This window comes from Silene latifolia, chromosome 6, assembly GCF_048544455.1.
Source record: "Silene latifolia isolate original U9 population chromosome 6, ASM4854445v1, whole genome shotgun sequence".
Classification (NCBI taxonomy): Eukaryota; Viridiplantae; Streptophyta; class Magnoliopsida; order Caryophyllales; family Caryophyllaceae; genus Silene; species Silene latifolia.
This window is the reverse complement of record NC_133531.1, coordinates 111,102,770-111,122,244: the sequence shown is the minus strand read 5'-3', so window position 1 is coordinate 111,122,244 and position 19,475 is coordinate 111,102,770. Positions and strand designations below refer to the sequence as shown.

The window sequence follows — 19,475 nt, the reverse complement described above, 5'->3', positions numbered from 1 at the left end:
AAACATACAGGAAAGAGCAGTGGAACTAGGCTTGCCTTTGGGCACCCTAACCGCGCTCAGCTTAGTCTTCATATACCGGGGCAATAATTCCCTGCCCAGACTGGCAGGCCAGGTCCTCTCTTCCTCAGGAATAGAAAGGAAAGCGTCTATCCTTGCAACAGCCTCCTCGTCAAGAGGATCATGGTTCCAATCAGGAGCTACAAACATTACAAAAACAAAAATATGAAGGTAAGACCCATATATCCTACTTTCATTCAGTATAAACTGCAAATTAAGAGTACAGGAAACGTACCACTCTCCAAAGGAGGATATCTCAAGTAGTCAAAGCCTGAGCCCAGACTCTCAGTCCGGATAAACAGAAAAGTCTTTGCCCAGCTTTTATCATCTCCAGAGTCCAGGTTAGTGATTAATGGAAACATTTTCGACTTGATTCTCAAATTAAAACGACCATCGACAGGATTTTTCATATGATATATTGCCTTGATATCGTTAATAGTAATTACAAGATTATGTTTAGCACATAAATTTTCAATAGAATGAACAAGTTTCCAAACCATTGGCATAATCTGAAAAGGTGATACTTCCATAGCACGAATGGTATCAATCATTAAAGGAGTAAAAGGTAACTTACAACCTGTTTTGAACGCCCATTCAAAAATACAGAACCAACCAGGTGACACCCAGTTAGCTCTGACTGGACACCAAAAATAAGATTTTCCAATTGGCTGCTCTTGTTGTGGTTCACCCTCTCATATGATTGATGTGCCCTTTATTGTCCATCCCCAAAAGGGAGAATAAGATTTTTTTTAAAAGGACCCTAAGTTGCTTGAACTTTCTGAGTCTATTTTGGCCAGAGCCTCTTGGGTAGCATCGCATGGTATCACGGCTGAGACGGCCGATGTGATCCATGCCCCAATGAGGACTATACCTAAGACTAAAGTTAAGGCTCCTTACAAGAAAGTATCTCAGTCTAACCTTTTGAAAAAAAAAACAAAATGTCAATTCTAATATCCTAAAGAAGGATAGAGTTGTGTCCAAATGAGTTGTTATCAGGGAACCGGCTGAGGTTCCTAATAAAGCTAATGAAACTTAGCAATGTAATACCGGAAAAGGCAAAGAAAAAATAGTATTTGAAACAAATGAGTCCTCTGTTAGTCATGCTGAGCTGGGCTTAGTTCAGGTCCTAAAAAATCCAGGGTTTAGTCATGGTCAGTTTGAGACTGAACTTGTCAAAGACAATGAAATTAGTGTATGTGAGAAAATAGTTACTTCTGCTTCTTTATCACTTGTTCCAGCGACTTTGAATGTTTCTTTTTCTAGTGATATTATTGTTTCCAACCCTTTCTCTTTACTTGGAGAGGACTTGGATACTAATGATGTTGCTTCAAAAGGTATTTTGACAGATTTCATATATGACGATGATGACTTGCTCATGAGTGATGATGAGTTGGCTGAGAACTCCTTCAATTCCATGAACTCAGCTAACTCTTTTATAAATAAAATTGGTTACTTGGAGGTGAAGAATGGTAATTGCAAATCTTTGTCCAAAGATTCGGGGTCGTCGAAAAGAAAGGTGGATGATGTAGATGAAGTTGATTCAGCCTCAACTACATCCAAACGCCCAAGGGCTTGATGGCTCTAGTCTCTATCTCCTTTCCCTTATCAAAGCTATTTTATGATTGTCCATAATTTTTTGCAGTTGTTCATTTTTAATGTATTCTTTAAAGCAACCTTTTCTGAAGGTTTTGTTTATTTTGCCCCATGTTCTTCTTGGATTTTTTGTCTCTTGATTGGGGGAGTACTAATCCAAGAATTATAGCTCAAGTTATCAATGTCAAAACTACTAACGAGTTAAGCATAAAGTTGGAAATAAATAATGCACGGAGTAAGAAACAGTGTCCACAACTGTTGCTTTTAAAAGCTGCTCAAGGAAACAGTCTCAGCAACTGTTAGTTTTGGTTACTTGGGGTTGTTTTCAGCTATGGCACGAGATATTGGTAGAGCTCGGAATGGAATAAAATATCGTCTTATTTATTATTATTAGGCTTATTATGATTTCAAAATATTAGTTATTTTATTTCCTATTTAGTTATTTCCTTATTTCAGTTTTAGGAAGTTTAATTATCTATTATATCTTTTAGGTAATTTATTATTCAGCAAGAATAAGATCTCATCAGAGATACTAGGTCGGTTATTAGGTTATTTTTGAAGCCTATATAAGGCGTGTAATGGCCGTCACAATAGAACGTTGAATATTGATATTAAAATTGAAGCTTGTTGTTGCGTACAATTGCGCCTCCGGTTCGATGCGTTCGTTCCAAACTCGGTTCTTGTTTGACACGTTCAAGCATTAACTAGATCGACTAGCAATAGGTCTTGCAACATCGATCACCATTGGTTGGATTATAGGTCTAATCCAAGCAAATATCCGGTTCTTATATTGTTTCTAGTTCGTTATCTCTTGTGTTTGTTCCCTCATTTAATCCTATTGTTCGTTATTGTTAATTTGCTATTATTGTTGTTCATAAGTAACAGTCTCCAAGACTGTTGTTTTTTGATCAAATCTGTTTCATATTCATTAGTAACAGTCCATCTGATAAATCCAATGAGAGAGAAACTAGAGAGAGAAAAGCTCTGAAATTAAGGAAAAAAAAAAGGAAAAGAAAAAAGAGAAAAAACAATAACCCTAGATTTGTGTGCGCAGTCATGGTGATTGCTGCTCGATCTTCATCGACTATTCATCGTACTGTCACCAAATCACCACAAATTCTCAAAAAAAATGTTGGATCATCATCTTCTGCTACGCAAATTAATAAACCTTCTGATACGGATACGGGGAAGACGAAAAATGTGAATGAGATTACTGGAGTTGCTCCTTTTAACTGGATTCTGTTGAAATTGATGAATGGGAAGGATGGTATGTTCAAGGCAAAAAGAAAGTCTGTCTTGGAACGAATTGATGAGGAGCTGAAGGTTTGATGCAATTTACCACCGAAGATGTACGGGAAGAGCTTAACTCATCGGAAATCTTCGGTCTATTGTTTCATCCTGGGTGCTAACCCTCCCTGGGAAATTATTGAGGGATTTGTTCGACGAATCTGGGCAAACTATCCAATTGACAAGGTATCTTTCTTGCCAAATGGTATCTTTTTGGTTCGTTTTTCTTCTGAGGCTAGTAAGTTGGCTGTTCTTAAGCAAGGGCATTTTTTGTTTGATAATAAGCCGCTTATAGTTAGAAGTTGGGAGTCTCATGTTCAGCTTAATAAGGAGGATGTTAAGAAGGTGCCTGTTTGGGTGAGAATCATGGATTTACCTCTGAAATATTGGGGTAAATGTTTACCTCGAATTGCAGGTTTGTTAGGTAAATTTTTACGATGTGACCAGTCCACTGAGGGGAAAACACGATTGGGTTTTGCTAGGGTTTTACTAGAGGTCCCCTTTGGTGAAAGTTTACCTAACTCTGTCAAATTTTTGGATGAGGATGGTCATGTTGTTAAGTTGACTGTCGAATGTGAATGGCAACCCATTTTGTGTGGTGTGTGTGGAGGGACTGGTCATGCTACAGAACATTGCAGGAAACCAAAATCTAAAAGTCAGAAACCTTCAACTAAACCACAGCAGCAATGGGTCCAAAGGAAATCAGTAATTCCAAAGGCTGTGCCTCAACCTCCTGGTCCACTTAGGATTGACCCCTTCCCACCTGTCAATCTTAGTAGGTCTGACCCTATCATTCAGCCTGTTCATGTGTCTACACCTAAACCTGTGTCCCCTGTTGTTGGGCTTGCTGGCTCTTCTGGTGGTACTACTACTCCTCAAGAGGTGCAGCACAAACTTCAGGTGACATGGAATAAAAATGGAACTTATCAGCAAGTCCCTACTCCAGCACCAGCAAATACACCAGCTAAACCCCTTGCTATTAGTAGGAGGGAAATCATTACTGCTGGTAAAGCTACATCCAATTTCAGGGAGTATACATTCATTGATGCTTTGAATAATGCTACCCCTAAAGTTGGCATAGGTACTAATGGTAGTGCATTACTCCCCCCTGGGAGTAATGCCTAGGTTTGGATTTTGGAATGTTAGGGGGCTGAACAAACTATCTAAACAAAAGCATATTAAGTGGTTCTTACATACTCAGCAGGTAGATTTGTTTGTTCTCCTTGAGACAAAGGTAAAGCCTTTGTCTCTAAATGCCATAAGAAATAATTTGTGTGATGGATGGTCTATTTCTACCAATACTTCTTGCCATCCTGGAGGTCGAATCTGGGTGCTTTGGAAACCTAATATATATCAAGTTAATTTTCTTCACTATAGTGCCCAAGCAATGCATATGAGGATTACTGAGATTAGTACTGCTTTCCAATTTCATCTCACTATGGTATATGCTTTCAATGACACCATGGATAGGAAGGTGCTCTGGACTGATATCTCTACTTTTTCTACTAATGTTTCTGGTCCTTGGCTTTTGTGTGGAGACTTCAACTGTGTGCTTACTCCTACTGAAAGACTTGGGGGTCACACTACTATTGAGGAGATGGAAGATTTTCAGGCTTGTGTGGATCATTGCTCCCTTCTAGACAGTCCTGCCACAGGTTCCTTCTACACCTGGAACAATAAGCAGGAGCCATCTACTAGGGTTTACTCTCGTTTGGATAGAGTGTTGGTGAACCAGGAATGGCTACTTGCCAAACCTGATGCCTATGCCAATTTTTTAAATGAAGGCTATTTTGATCATTCTCCCTGTATTCTTCATGATTCTGCCATTTCTTTTACTGGGAGGAAGAGTTTTAAGTTTTTCAACATGTGGAGTAAAGTGCCTGAGTTTATTCCCTGTGTTCAGCAAGTTTGGGACACTCATAGGCAGGGAACTAAAATGTTTCAAGTAGTAATGAAACTGAAGAATTTGAAGCAACCTTTGAAAAATTTAAACAAGCTGCTCTTTGCTGATATTGAAAACAGTACAGCTCATGCTTGGAAGGTTTTAGAAGCTATTCAAACTGCTGTTCATAACAATCCCACTGATCCTGTTCTCATTGCTCAGGAAAGAGAGGCTCTTAAAACTTATGGAGAGCTTCAGTCTGCCTGTGATAGTTTCCTTATTCAGAAGACTAAGGCCATTTGGGTTAATCAAGGAGATAATAATACTAAGTACTTTCATAGTGTTCTTAAAAATAGGCATGTTCAGTCCAAAATTTTCAAGATAATTGATGTTGATGGCCATACTCACACTGATGGGGATGAAATTCAGCAAGCTTTCCTCAAATATTATCACCAGTTGCTTGGAACTACTTCTACTGTTACCCCTGTTAGTCAGTCAGTGGTTCAGCTTGGGAAGGTTTGTTCTTCTGAGCATTGGGATATTCTTTTGCATCCTGTTAGTAGAAATGAAGTTAAAAATGCAATTTTTTCCATCCCAAATCACAAGGCACCTGGCCCTGATGGGTTTTCCAGTGCTTTTTTTAAAGATTCATGGTCTGTTATTGGGGATGAGGTGTGCAATCTTTGTTCGGATTTTTTCACCTCGGCAAATTACTTCAACAGGTGAACCATACTTTTATTACTCTCCTTCCTAAAGTGGATCTTCCCCAGAATGTCACACAATATAGGCCTATTGCTTGTTGTAATGTTCTTTACAAGGCCATCTCAAAAATTCTTGCTACTAGATTGTCAAAGGTTCTCCCTGATATTATTAGCCCTAATCAAGGGGGTTTTGTTAAGGGAAGGGCTATTATTGAGAATATACTAATATGTCAAGATCTTGTGAGGTTGTATAATAGGAAATCTGTGTCACCTAGATGCTTGATGAAGGTTGACCTTAAGAAGGCCTATGATTCTGTCAATTGGAGTTTCTTAGAACAAATGCTTGAGGCCTTACAGTTTCCTCCTCTTTTTACTCACCTTTTAATGATCTGTGTCAGGACTGCCTCTTATTCTTTAGTCTTGAATGGCATGAACTTTGGATATTTTAAGGGAGCTAAAGGTTTGAGGCAGGGGGATCCCCTATCCCCTCTCCTGTTCACTATCACTATGGAGTATTTGACTAGGATTTTGGATCATGTGACCACTACCATGTCTTTCAAATTCCATCCTTTATGTGGTAGACTTCAGCTATCTCACCTCTTATTTGCTGATGATTTGCTCCTCTTTTCTAAGGGTGACACTCACTCAATTATGATTTTACTACGAGCTTTTGCCACTTTCTCCATTGCTACTGGGTTACATATGAATTCTATGAAATCTAATATCTACTTTAATGGAGTTCATCATACTGTGAAAGCTGATATCATTGAAGTATCTGGGTTTGTGGAAGATACCTTGCCTTTCAAATATCTAGGTGTACCTATTGTGTCTGGCAGGCTCTCAGCTAATCACTGTGCTATTTTGATTGATAAAATAACAGCCAAAATTAGAGGGTTTGGCTCCAGGAAACTCTCTTATTGTGGCAGGTTAACATTGGTGAATGCAGTCCTGACTTCCTTGTATAGCTACTGGGCCAATATTTTTATGATCCCTAAGGGTGTACTCAGAAGAATTGATGCTTTGTGTAGGAACTATCTTTGGGATAGTTCTACTGAATTCCTGAGGTCACCTCCAGTTAGCTGGGAGAAATTGAGTGTACCAAAAACTGAAGGAGGATTGGGTGTTAGAAACAGTTATTATTGGAATGCAGCCACTGTGGGTAAGCTTGTGTGGTGGATTCATTCTAAGCCTGATGCTCTTTGGGTTAGATGGGTCAATCACATTTATATGAAGGGTAATTCTTGGGCTTCCTACTCTCCTAAACCAGATGTTGCCTGGAGTTGGAGGTCTATCTGTAAACTTAAAGCAAAGTTCCCCTTGGTTTTCTCTACTGGTGTATGGAGTACCACTCCTCCTGGGTATTCTGTTTCCAGTGGTTATGAGTTGATCAGGACCCACTACCCACGGGTCCCTTGGTCCAAATACATTTGGAATGTCTGGAGTGTGCCTAAGCACACCTTTATTAATTGGCTAATAGCCAGAGAGGCCCTGCGTCTGAAGGATAAGCTATTTTTGTTGGGCATCAGTCAGGATGCTTTATGTTTGGTTTGTGGTTTGGATGATGAGACTCATTTACATCTTTTCCAGCAGTGCCAATTCATCGAGGAAGAATTATGGGGATGCTCGGTGCAAAGCTTCATATTCGTCTTCCCCTCACTGATACTTTGGCTTGGGTTCATAGCAAGCCATGGTCGAAGATTAAGAAGAAGGTTACTATTGCTTGGATTCAGGCCGCATACTACATGGTTTGGATTCAGCGAAACAAAGTTTTTGTGGATGGCACCCTTGCTCATCCGAATAGAGTTGTCTATGATATAGTTAGCATGATGAAAATTCGTTGTACTTTTTGGCTTCAAAATGTAATGTCTTCTAGAGATAAGGAATGGATAGTTATGATTAGCTCCTAATTATAATTATTCATTACCTTCAAATTGTACCATTAGTTGGTAGTTTGTAAATTGTTTGTCATTTGGTTTTTAATGAGAAGCTAACCTTTCACCAAAAAAAAAAAAAAAAAAAAAAAAAAAACAGTCCATCTGATTGTTGCATTCTGAGGTTTCCGCTGCAAGTTCTTGTCGTTATTGTCATTTGCTTCCGCTACAACGAAGGTTGCCTTAACTTTCGTATCAAATACCTTAGACTTTCTTTAAGGGAGGAATTTTTTTTTATGTAGTAGGCTTATGCTAGAGCAATTTTTTTGAGGAAGACCCTTGTAAAGAGTCTTCCTGCCTCCCTACTTTTCATCTAATGTCATATGTTAATTCATGGGAGGTTTGCTCCTTTTTTTTCGATTTATGTCGAATTTTCTGTTTGTATAGACCTTTTGGAGTTTTTTTCCTATGGCTTTGGTTATATTCCTTTTCTTTCTAACCAGTTTGTTTGGGCTTGGGTGGATTATAACCCTTTGTCTGCTAAAGGGTATGGTCAAATTTGTCTATTTAGAAATTTTTTTTGCCTCTGTTTCGAATTATCTTTTGCTAGGGTCGACTTCTTTTGCCGTTTCTTAAGTTGTCTGTACAAATTGAGATCTCCTTTTTTGTTTTGACTGCCTTCAAACCCAAGTATTGTGTGCTTAATTGTCGCAATTTTTGAGCTACTTTGTTTACACTTTTACTTCAATCCAAATGAATATTGCTTTTTGGAATGTTAGGGGTACTAAAAGAAAAAACTTTGTCGAGGAGCTTAATTTCTTTAGCTCGACTAATGGTATTAAAATCTTAGCTATTTGTAATACAAAATCAATTTCTAAGCCCGATCCTTATGCGATTGCCGGTTTTGTGTTTAATAATTGCGATTTTATTCCTAGTATTGGATTATGAGGTGGTATTTGGTTATTTTGCAAAGAGTCTATTTCCATGACTTTTTCACTAAATGTCATCTTTAAGTCAATTAGATTCATTGCTTGTGTAGTGTGTGACTTAAAGAATAATGTGGTCTTCTGCCTTATTTTCATTTATGCTCCAGCCCAACCGATTTAAAAGGCGGACTGTTGGAGTGGGTTGGAGAATTTTGTCCTAAGTCTTGATTTGCTTTCTTATTACTAGGAGATCTCAACGAGATGTAAAGTCCTAGTGAAAAAGAAGGTGGTGCAAAAGTTACCAATACGCGTTGTGTGAGACTAAATACGTTCTTAAGCAACACAAATTGTGTAGACCTCCCCTTTTCCGGTAATTTTTTTACTTGGAGAAAAAAGAAAAATGGTTGTGAAAATGTTTTTGAAATTCTAGATGGAGCCTTAGCATCTCCTAATTGGATTAGTAGTTACCCAAATTTGCAATTTGTTCACCATGCTTTCACTAGTTCCGACCATTGTTCTATCTCCGTAAAGTTTCATGAGCAAGTTCATAAGAAAGCCCCTCATTTTCGCTTTGAACTCATGTGGGCCCTTCGAAATGACTTCGCTAAGATGGGTAAAAATTGTTGGCAATACCAGTTTCGTGGATCTTATATGTTTTGCCTTTCTCAAAAATGCAACTTACTAAAGCAAAAGGCCAAAAAATGGAATCAGTCTACCAATTGGAAATATTTTTAGACAACTTTCAATTGCTGAAAAAAAATTAGAGAATATTCAAAACCAACTTGGTTCATCCCATATTGTGGGTTTAGAAGTAGCGCAGTTGAAATGGCTGAATAAACGTGATGCCCTACTTGACAATAAACGCATTTATTGGCAACAGAAAACTCGTATAGATAAAGCTAATTTTGGAGATAATAATACCAATTATTTTCAAAACCATGCCACTATTAGGCGTAGTAGAAATGGAATTAAACAATTCATAAATAGGAATGGTGCTTGTATTACTGATCAAGAACTCATTAAACAAGAAATATCTGACGACTTTAAAATTAGGTTTACAAAAAATCAACTGTCTTTTCGACAAAAATGAGGACTTTAAGTCGATTAGTGGATTAATTACAGACGAAGATAACATTTTTCTTACAAGTAATGTTAGTATGGAAGAGGTTAACCAAACCGTGTTTAATTTAGCCGCGAATAAATGCCCAGGTCCTGATGGATTCCCTATAGAGTTCTTTCAAAAATATTGGGATATTGTAGGAAACTCTGTAGCTAAAGCAGTGTTAGCTTTTTTTCATTCGGGTAAATTAATAAAAGAAATAAATCATACTTTCATAGCATTGATTCCTAAATTTGATAATCCTCAAACAGCAAACCATTTTCACCCTATTAGTCTTTGCTCAACAATCTATAAAATTATTTCGAAAATTCTGACTACTCGTCTTCGTAGTGTCTTGCATAAGATTATTCACCCTTTTCAAGGTGCCTTTACACCTAATCGTTTTATTTAAGACAATATCATTCTTGCTCACGAAATTTTCAACTCGTTTAAGCGTAAAAAAGGTAAAGGTTGCTGGATTGCTACTAAACTTGATATGGAGAAAGCATACGACCGACTAGAATGGAACTTTATTGAGGAAACTTTTAAACAAATGGGCTTCAATGCTATTTGGATTTCATGGATTATGGAATGTATAAAAACTGTTTCTTTCTCGATGTTAGTAAATGGAACACCGGGAGACGTGTTTGCACCCACTCGAGGTATTAGACAGGGAGACCCACTCTCGCCGTATTTATTTATTATGTGCGCCGAGATTCTAGCAAGATCTCTACAAAAAAATAGTGATCTTAGTTCTGGTGATATTGGTATTAGGATTGGACCTGGGGGTGGAGAAAATCATTTTTCTCACTTTTGCGGATGATACTATCATTTTCGTTAAAGTCTCTAATCAGAGTTGTAGAACCATTAAGTCTATTTTAGATAAATTTTGCACGATATCAAGACAATTTATCAATTTTGACAAATCCACTTTACAATGCACTAGAAATATTGAGCGACCTCTGTGGGAATCCTTTAGAGGTATTCTCCGTATGAACGAGGAAGCTCACCTGGGTAAGTATCTAGGATGTCCTATCATTGATAGTAGAGTTACTAAAAATACCTTTGATTGTATTATTCAGTCTTCTCATAATCAATTATCAAAATGGAAAGCGAATTCTTTATCACAAGCACGTAGACTAGTTTTGGTCAATGCAAATTTAGCCTCTAAAGGAACTTTTCAAATGCAAAGCTTCCTTCTTCCCTCGTCAATCCATAACAGAATGGATAAGATTAATAGAAATTTTCTCTGGAATAAGAATCCTTCACAACGATCCCCTAATTTGATTGGTTGGCAAAAAGTTTGTTTACCGAAGTCTTTGGGTGGACTGAGAATAAAGTCTACTAAAGCAGCTAACAACGCTCTTCAAATGAAACTTTTATGGAAAATTCTTATGGATAAAGAAAATATATGGGTCAAAGTGATAACTAAAAAATACTTGCGAAATTGTGCACTTTTTGACCATAAGCCTAAATCAGTGTCTTCTTGGCAATGGCATAAGCTTATGAGTCTTCGAAATTTTTTTAGAAAAGGACTGAGAAGGCAGGTAGGCAATGGTAGTAACATTAAGTTTTGGTCTGATAATTGGGTTTTTTCACACCCACTCACCAACAGTTTGGGTAATGATGATAGTAACCGTGATCTTAATATTTTTGTTAAAGATTTCTTAACGATATTGTGAACCTGATTACTAACATCTCACTGCCACAAAACGATATTCCAGATACCCTCATTTGGGGACTGTCCGTGGATGAAAATTTCTCTACCAAAACAGCAACTTGGTTAGCACAAGGCTTGTTTGATCAAATTCTTGACAAATGTGAATTTCAATGGATTTGGAAATTGGATATTCCTCCAAAGTTGAATTTTTTTCTTTGGAAAGCTTGTGTTGACAGCCTCCCAACGAAAGGTAGACTTCTCAAAAGTCATATAAATGTCCCACCGCATTGTGTTCTATACAACTATCCTATTGAAAACAAAGATCATTTCTTTTACGAATGTCTCTTGATTAAGTCTGTTATCCAAGACATGAACATTATTAGTTTTAATGAGTTCTTCTCAAATTATGATAATATTACAAGTCAAAGTTTTCTAATGAAACTTAATTATCTCAAAGACTTAATTAATTCCAAAAGATGATTTCATTAAGATTATTTTTATTTGGTGGAATGCATGGTTTCATAAAAATGACATTATCTTTAATAATGTTCATTTCAATATCAGCAAACTTATTACTTTATGAAATAATAGCACTAAGACCTTGAATGTGACTAGATATAAGGATCTCAACAACCCCGAAATAGAAGAGTCAGCTAGAAACAACTCTAGTAAGGAAGAAATATGGTGGGAAAAACCTAGAAACGGTTTCCTAAAGCTAAATTTTAACGGATCGAGAATAGAAGGTTGTAAAGCCGCATTAGGATATTCTATAAGAGATCACAATGGTAAAGTCGTTTTGTTAGGAGCAAAAAAGTGCGGATCCAATAGTATCCTTGTTGCGGAAACTCTCGCTTTAAAAGAAGGTATTTTAGCAGTTAAATACTTAGGAATTTCAAAGTTAATTGTGGAGGATGATAATATATGTGCTATTAACTCAATTCGAGATACTTGGCAAATTTCTTGGGAAATTTCTAGTATTATCAAGGATGTGAAATTAGACCTTCAATTTTTGATGAAGTGATAATTAAGCATTGTTTTCGTGGAACCAACAAGGTTGTTGACTTTATGTCTTCTATTGAACATTCTTGTCCAACTCGATCTTTCGAGGTGATTTGATAGCCGGGTGGCTTCAACTTAACTCCCTCATTCGAAAGTTTTGAATGAGATACCTTGATCATATTCTAGAGATCAACCCAGTTTTCTTATCTAAAAAAAATAGAAATACTTGAGTTTGTAATTTAAATTCTGAGTGTCTAAAATCTAAACCCCCTCAAGTCTTAAACCCTCAATTTGGAGCATATATATCTCTAGGGTTTATCTCTACACATCCCTCAATTCTTCAAAAATGGCTACAAAATTAATTATCTCAAGAACTAAGTTGACTACACTTTCTCAACTCTTCCAATCTCAAACTGGAACCACCCAATTAGCAGCATACCCATTTCTGAGATACATTCATACTACTTGTTGTTCAAATGGGTATGATTATAATTATACTAATTCAAACACTAAACCCAGAAATTCAAGGAATATGGTATCATCCCCTAATTATGATTTTCAAGATGTTGGTTTGGGCCTCGATTCTCGTGTTCCTGCTACTGTTATCACTGGCTTCCTTGGTTCTGGCAAGGTTCTTTTTTTTTTGTACTCTCTCCGGTGTTCTAAAGAATGAGCGGATAGAATGCCAAATTTGGTTGCATTGGAAAGTTTGATTATGGCATCTTCTCTTTAGCAATCGTATTTTGTTATAGTTTGAAAACCACAGTTATTTTGCCTTTTGTTTTGACAGACTACTCTACTAAATCATATTTTGACTGCTCAGCATGGCAAGCGCATTGCCGTTATAGAAAATGAGGTATTTGACACTTGTTACCCTTTACATTTTTTTAATTCCGCGGGAAACTTGTTAGTGTATCTTCATTTTATGGCAGGTAGCTTTTCACGTTTCTTATTTTTAGCATCCATTTTTTTTTTTTAAATTCATCATGATTGTTGTATACATTGTGGCCTCGAAAGTGAGCAAAGACCGGTATACTCATTTCTTTCCTAGGTCCGTTGATGTATTACACTTTGTTTCGGAGATTTTGAAGAGAGAAGAGAGTGTAACGAAAAGTGAGAATGACAAATATAAAAAAGCAGAGGGAGTATATTTTTTGGAGTACATATCTTCCTATAATGATGATACATGTTACATGGTCCGCCAGAGGAGATGATGGAGAAGAATGGTTTGAAAGTGGGGTTATGCATGCTCAGTTCCTATACTACACTCATATCTCTCATTGTTGAAGGATTCTGTTTGTTAACGATGAAAGCAAAAATGAACCATTCCATATCTGACCTGAGATGGTGGATAAATTCATAAATCACATTGGGTGGCAGTGGCTGATTATATTTTTGAAAATACGAGGTTATTGGCATAGCAATTTTCATGCCGTCGTGCTGATGTTCAACAAATAGTGTTCGATGCTTAAATTTACCAACCTGATTAGGTTTTAACAGCTGATACCAAATGATTGTAGCCTTGTAGGTATCATGTATATATGCTATACTGCCAATGTGTTTTCTTTGATATGGAAAACACTAATTGCTTACTCTCTTTTTCTGCATGTAGTTTGGGGAGATAGATATTGATAGTTCTTTAGTTGCCAGTCACTCATCCTCCAATGAAGATATTGTGATGGTCAATAATGGCTGTTTGTGCTGTACTGTGCGGGGAGATTTAGTTAAAATGTTGCTGAAGTTAGCTAGGGAGAAGCGAGACAAATTTGATCACATTATCATCGAGACAACAGGTATACCATGAGTGATTATATAAGCTCAGCTTTCATTTTATCTGAGCTAAATGATCTTTTTTGAAGTGTTGAAGTGTTGTAGATCAGTAATGACAGTTATTATGAGAAACTCTAATTAAATGTCAAGTTCTAAGATTAGAAATAATTTTTATGTTCGTAGATTTGAAAACCAATATGGTTGTAAATTTTTCGAGTTTTGATAATCCACAATCTCACGCTTAAAAGTTCCAAATGCTTTACTCTCACTCCCTCCTCCTACTGTGATAAAGAGTATGCTCCAGAGGATTCAACCCATATTAATTATCAATTACAGATACTGATAAACGAAACGAAATAGAAAGAGTGATAACGATACAGAAAAAAATATCACTTTAAGAATTCTTGCTGTGCTATATTTTCATTACATCTTGTTAGCTATAGAGAGATTGTTTGAATCTTGTTCCTCATTACTTTAGCTTAACAGGTCTTGCAAAACCAGGCCCTGTAATTGAGACATTTTGCAGTGATGAAGAGGTTTCACGGCATGTTAAGCTCGATGGAGTTGTTACTTTGGTTGATTCCAAACATGCTATGAAACGTTTAAGTGAAACAAAAAAAAGATTTATTGTGAATGAGTCAGTGGAACAAGTGGCTTACGCAGACCGTATCATTCTCAATAAGGTACTTTTCAGAGCCATACTGCCGTGGGCAGTGACTGTTGCTCTCTTTTTTCTCCACCTCTATTCCCGTGTTGACTTTTCTATGACTTGTTATATTTCTTCTTTGACATTGTACATTTATCACTTTTATTCTCATTATACTTGTTACTTTTAATTAATTTGCAGATAGATTTAGTTAACGAGGCTGAGTTGGAAGAGTTGACTCTAAAGATTAAGGTAGGCTTTCCACTCCACCTTTTTTCATATTCCTGCTGGATCAATGGATGTGTTATTTTAAACTCTCATTCAGATATGAGTAGCACAGTGCCTTAAGGTAAAATACTAAGCAGTCTTTGTTGTGTTGCTAAGAATATGAGAATGATTTTACAGAGTCTGAGAATCTGATCGTTGGTTTGTTGTGTCTTAATGCATTGAGACTCCAAGTCCACCCTAGACTAAAAGCTTTGTTTTGCATCATAAACCACTATGCTGTGCTTACATTGAAAATGAGCCATATTACTGTCTGATCAACAGTTGAGCTTTGGGGATTAAGTTGTGCGTCAATTTATGACTATCTGTCTTGTTTGCATTATCTATGGTTAAAAGGCTGACTATAAGTGTTACCTTGTTGGCCTCTTCGCAGCATATAAATGGGATTGCACAAATAAAGTATGCCAAATATGGAAATGTCGACCTTGACTTTGTTCTGGGTGTAGGTGGATATGATCTTGACAGGTCCGTCTGTGTAATGCTCTTTTTGCATTTTTTTTTTTTTTTTTTTTTTTTTTTTTTTTTTTTCAGCCTGTGCACCTTTAACAAATATTGCATGTTGACAAAGAGTTGCCAATCTGTGATGCTTTATTCGCATTCGATATTAGGCAAGCAATAAAGCATGCTTTTCGTGTTCTCTTGTGTGTTGTTTTGTAGGGTTGAATCTGCAGTAAAGTTGAATGATTCTCACTGTACTGATCATGATCATGAACACAAAGTCGACCATGGTAAAGTGTTCATTTTTTTTTAATTGTTATTGCAATTATTACTTTCTTTTAGAGTCTATAAAGTTACTTTGGTTTTGTTCCCACTTAAGTTATTTGTGCAGTTAGCTTACTCCTTATAACCCTTGTCAAAATACCTGGGTTTTGCATTCTGCATGATACCTTAAGCAGCAGCAGCTTCTGCTGCCAATTTCTCTTCTCCTGGACATCAAAGATACTGTGATCTTAAAACGAACTATGATAAGAGAAACATCACTGAACCAATAGATGGCCTACACTTTCCTTTCATGCCCAGTTGCCCGCGAAGCACTCAATTTCAATTTGTTATCCCACCTTATAAAGTTGACTAATGTTGATATGTCCTCTGTTGACATAGGGTTGCAACCCTTTTCTGAAACATTAAATGGCCGAAGCAAAACAATCTTTTGTTCTACGAAATTGACTTTTTGACATGTATTTGTTATCAGGGTAGATGTCACTCTTGATGCACATATAATATAGTTGCGCAGATGCTTGTGTAAAGCACATGTTGACGTGTCTGCTTATACGGTTTATACATCATAACATCCCTTGAGCTACCATTAGTGAACAGGGCTGGTGTTTTAGTTGTATCATATGCTTTCTGCTTGTATATACAGAGCAAGATAACATGGCCTTGAAATCTCTTGTGCTTCCCTTCACTCCATAAAAACATATAGCATGATGACCTGAATTGTGTAGTTTTATCAGGGTTCACTGTAGCTTAGTAGAAACCCCTCTTGGTGTAGTCGATCTAAATTTTGTGGTATCTTAACAGTTGTAATTTGACTTTTTTCCCCTCTTGCTTTGTAGACCATCCCAAGAGTCATCACCATGATCATGCGCATGATTCTGCTGTGTCAAGCGTCAGCATTGTTTCTGAAAAAACCATTGATCTTGATGAGGTAATAAGAACCCACTTTAACTCTTAACTTCAGCTAATATTTTTCACTTTTGATAATCTTGACGGTTGGCTTGCCTTGATTGTTGAATTGCCTTGCTAATCAATTTTATGTGAAATTGGTTGTATATTTTATACTCCTTGGTACTCTGTATAAGTTATAGTAAATATCTAGCCAGTGCGATGATCCTCCTTAGCTATTTAAAGTAAGATCCTATTGAACCAACTTTCGTTGTTTGGTAGTCTTAATTTCTAGCCAGATTAATGGGAAAATTTTATCGCACGGCAATTAGGCCTGCCTTACTTTACGGCTCCGAGTGTTGGGCCATTGTCACATTCACAAGATGAGTGTGGCGGAGATGCGTATGTTGAGGTGGATGTGCGGCCATACAAGGAAAGATCGATTAAGGAATGAGGTGATTAGGGAAAAGGTACAAGTGGCGCCAATAGAGGACACAAGTGGCGCCAATAGAGGATGTGTGAATTGAGAGATTTGGAGGGAAAAGAAAGGGAGGGAGAGTAGGGGATTTAAAATCACTTGTTTGGATAACAAATGAGGGTGGAGGAAAATGAAGGGGGAGTGATTTGGAGGGATTCAATTTCCCTCATCCAAGCCTAATCAAAATCTCTCCACAATAGGCAAGATTTGGAGGGAAATTGTACTCAAACAACCACACTCCATTCCCCTTCCCCTTCCCTTCTCTCCCTTTCCCTTCCCTCCCCTCCCTTTCCCTCTACTTTTGCTATAAGGGTGTGTTTGGATAGAAAAAAAGGAGGGAAAGGGAGGTGAGGGGGAAGGAGGGAAGAGAAAGGAAGGGAAGGGGAGGGGAGGGAGAATGGAGGAGGTCATTTTCCCTCCAAATCTTACCTATGTTGGTGGGGAAATAATTTGCCTTCTAGGAGGGAAATAGAAGGATCCATTTTCCCTCCCCTCCAAATCCTTCTACCTTCATTTTGCTAACCAAACAATGGATTTTTCATCCTTTCAATTTCCTCCTCTCCCTTTCCCTCCAAATCCCTCAATCCAAACACACCCTTAGTTTTCCTATGATAACTAGTAGACTCTCAATGCCCGGACCGTAGTTATAAATATAGGCCACGACATCAATACGTGACCGAGTTATATTGTTTTTGGAATTTATGGCGACCACGTTTTAAGGCGATATTAACCGCATTAGTGGCGCAACAACTAATACCGTATCGCACAGACATGGGTAGATACGCTTAGCTCTTCTTGAACTTGTTCAAAAATAGCTTAGTTTGGAACTTGGAAACATACACGTATAAGTATAAGGTTTGTTCTTTTGGACTTAAAGTCATCCCTTTTAAGTTAAGTTCATCAATATTAAGTTAAGTTCAGAAAAGTTCAGCAAAATTAAGTTTAGAAAAGTTTAGCAAAATTAAGTTCAGAAAAATTAAGCTCTAAAAGTAAAGCAAAATTAAAAGTTTTATAATATTAACGAGTTTAAAAAATGATACGACTTTCATTCAAATCGATTGTTAAAACAATCCGAGATTAATTATTATCCTATATTTTATACTTCAAAAATAAAAAATAATAAAAAACATTTAATTTCTACCGCACACTCCTACCTATCCCCCACTCATATTTTATACTAAGAAAAATATTTTATATGGATGCACACTCTTGGGGTACTTGTTATACAACATGAGAACGTTCTAGGGACAACAGATTCAGCCATGTTTGATAACATGCGGAAAAAATCTATGTACAAGGTGCGAAATAACATAGTCAAAAACATTTGGCGAGGTAATGGATGCGACGGGGTGAACTCAAATGAAGATGAAGAAAGGGACGAGGATGATGATAATATGGAACTAGATGATTAGAAAAAAAAATGTATTATGTGATTTACTTTTTATTTTTATGTATTGGGGTAATATGTATGAACATACTAATTTATATAAGGATTATTTAACAACAATAATCCAAACTATAAGCAGTCTTCTTAAAATAATCCAAACTTTGTTTTAACCCATAGTAAACCCAGCTATTACCTCATTTTCGCATATTGCACTAGGATAATTTTTTACCTGGAAAAACCGGTTAAAATGATTATGCGGGACCCATTTTTCACTTAATAAACACTAATTCCTCCTCTAACAAACTTTAATGTCACATTACTCTTAAGACCATTGACTCTATCACCATCAATCGTTCAACACCTATCATCATTAACACCACCATTATCAAAGCAACCTTTGAGCCCATTAATACCCCAACCGATGCCACAGCATCCATTAACAAAGTGTAAATTTTTTTTTTCTTGTTTTTTGTAAGATCGTTTGTATTTATAGAAATTCATTCTTGGAATTAGTTGATTATTTGAAGGATCTGACCATCTGGGCATTTTGGGAATTGAATTTGAGGAACTGGGTTATCAAAAGCTCAAAGTTTTAATAATTGAATGAGAATTTGTTGACGTAGCAGTTATCTGGGTTTTTCTAAAATTTGGGGGATTTGTTTTTTGAAAATTTCTGGGTTTTCGAAATTTGTAAGGCATGACTCGAAACTGGAATCTGACCAATGTAATTGGAAACCATGGCATAATCTTTCAATCTTGATTCTTCCACTTTTCTCTCGAAACTGGATTAGGGATCAAATTTCTATCAGGACAAAAAATTCCGATCAAATTTCCTTTTCAATTAGGAGATACAACTTATTAATACTCCTACCTTCCGACTTCCTGGAAGAAATCTTGCTATCTCTGCCAACTTGTTTCCATATATATGGTTGTAATAAGCTGATATATTTCAAAGTTTTGATTGATTGAATGAGAATTTATTGCCGGTGAATGGTTGGATGGTGGCAGCGAGAGTAGTCGTGAGTTGATGGTGGGCTTGTGGGTGGTGATTTCCAGGCGACGTGGGTTGCTGGTGTGGTTGGTGCCTGGTGGTGCTAGTGGTCGTTGTAGGTGGTGGTGTAAGTAAGGGAGAAGAGTTGGGAGAGAAGTTTGGGAGGGGTCTAATTAGAGGAAGTTTTCAACTTGCTAAACAGGTAATCAGTCATCTTAGTGTATTATGAGAAGAAGGG

The 19,475-nt window shown here is 37.0% G+C and overlaps 1 protein-coding gene across 1 annotated transcript in view; it reads left to right on the top strand.

Moving 5' to 3' along the window:
* Nucleotides 1–12,328: 12,328 nt before the first annotated feature.
* Nucleotides 12,329–19,475, top strand: part of LOC141587100 (uncharacterized) — a 9,571-nt gene continuing 2,424 nt past the window's right edge. The window contains exons 1-8 of the mRNA XM_074408526.1: nt 12,329–12,706; nt 12,866–12,931; nt 13,688–13,868; nt 14,332–14,528; nt 14,693–14,743; nt 15,150–15,241; nt 15,434–15,504; nt 16,333–16,424. Coding sequence (XP_074264627.1) covers nt 12,422–12,706; nt 12,866–12,931; nt 13,688–13,868; nt 14,332–14,528; nt 14,693–14,743; nt 15,150–15,241; nt 15,434–15,504; nt 16,333–16,424 — 1,035 coding nt within the window. The 5' untranslated portion in view covers nt 12,329–12,421. The remainder of the gene's footprint in view (nt 12,707–12,865; nt 12,932–13,687; nt 13,869–14,331; nt 14,529–14,692; nt 14,744–15,149; nt 15,242–15,433; nt 15,505–16,332; nt 16,425–19,475) is intronic.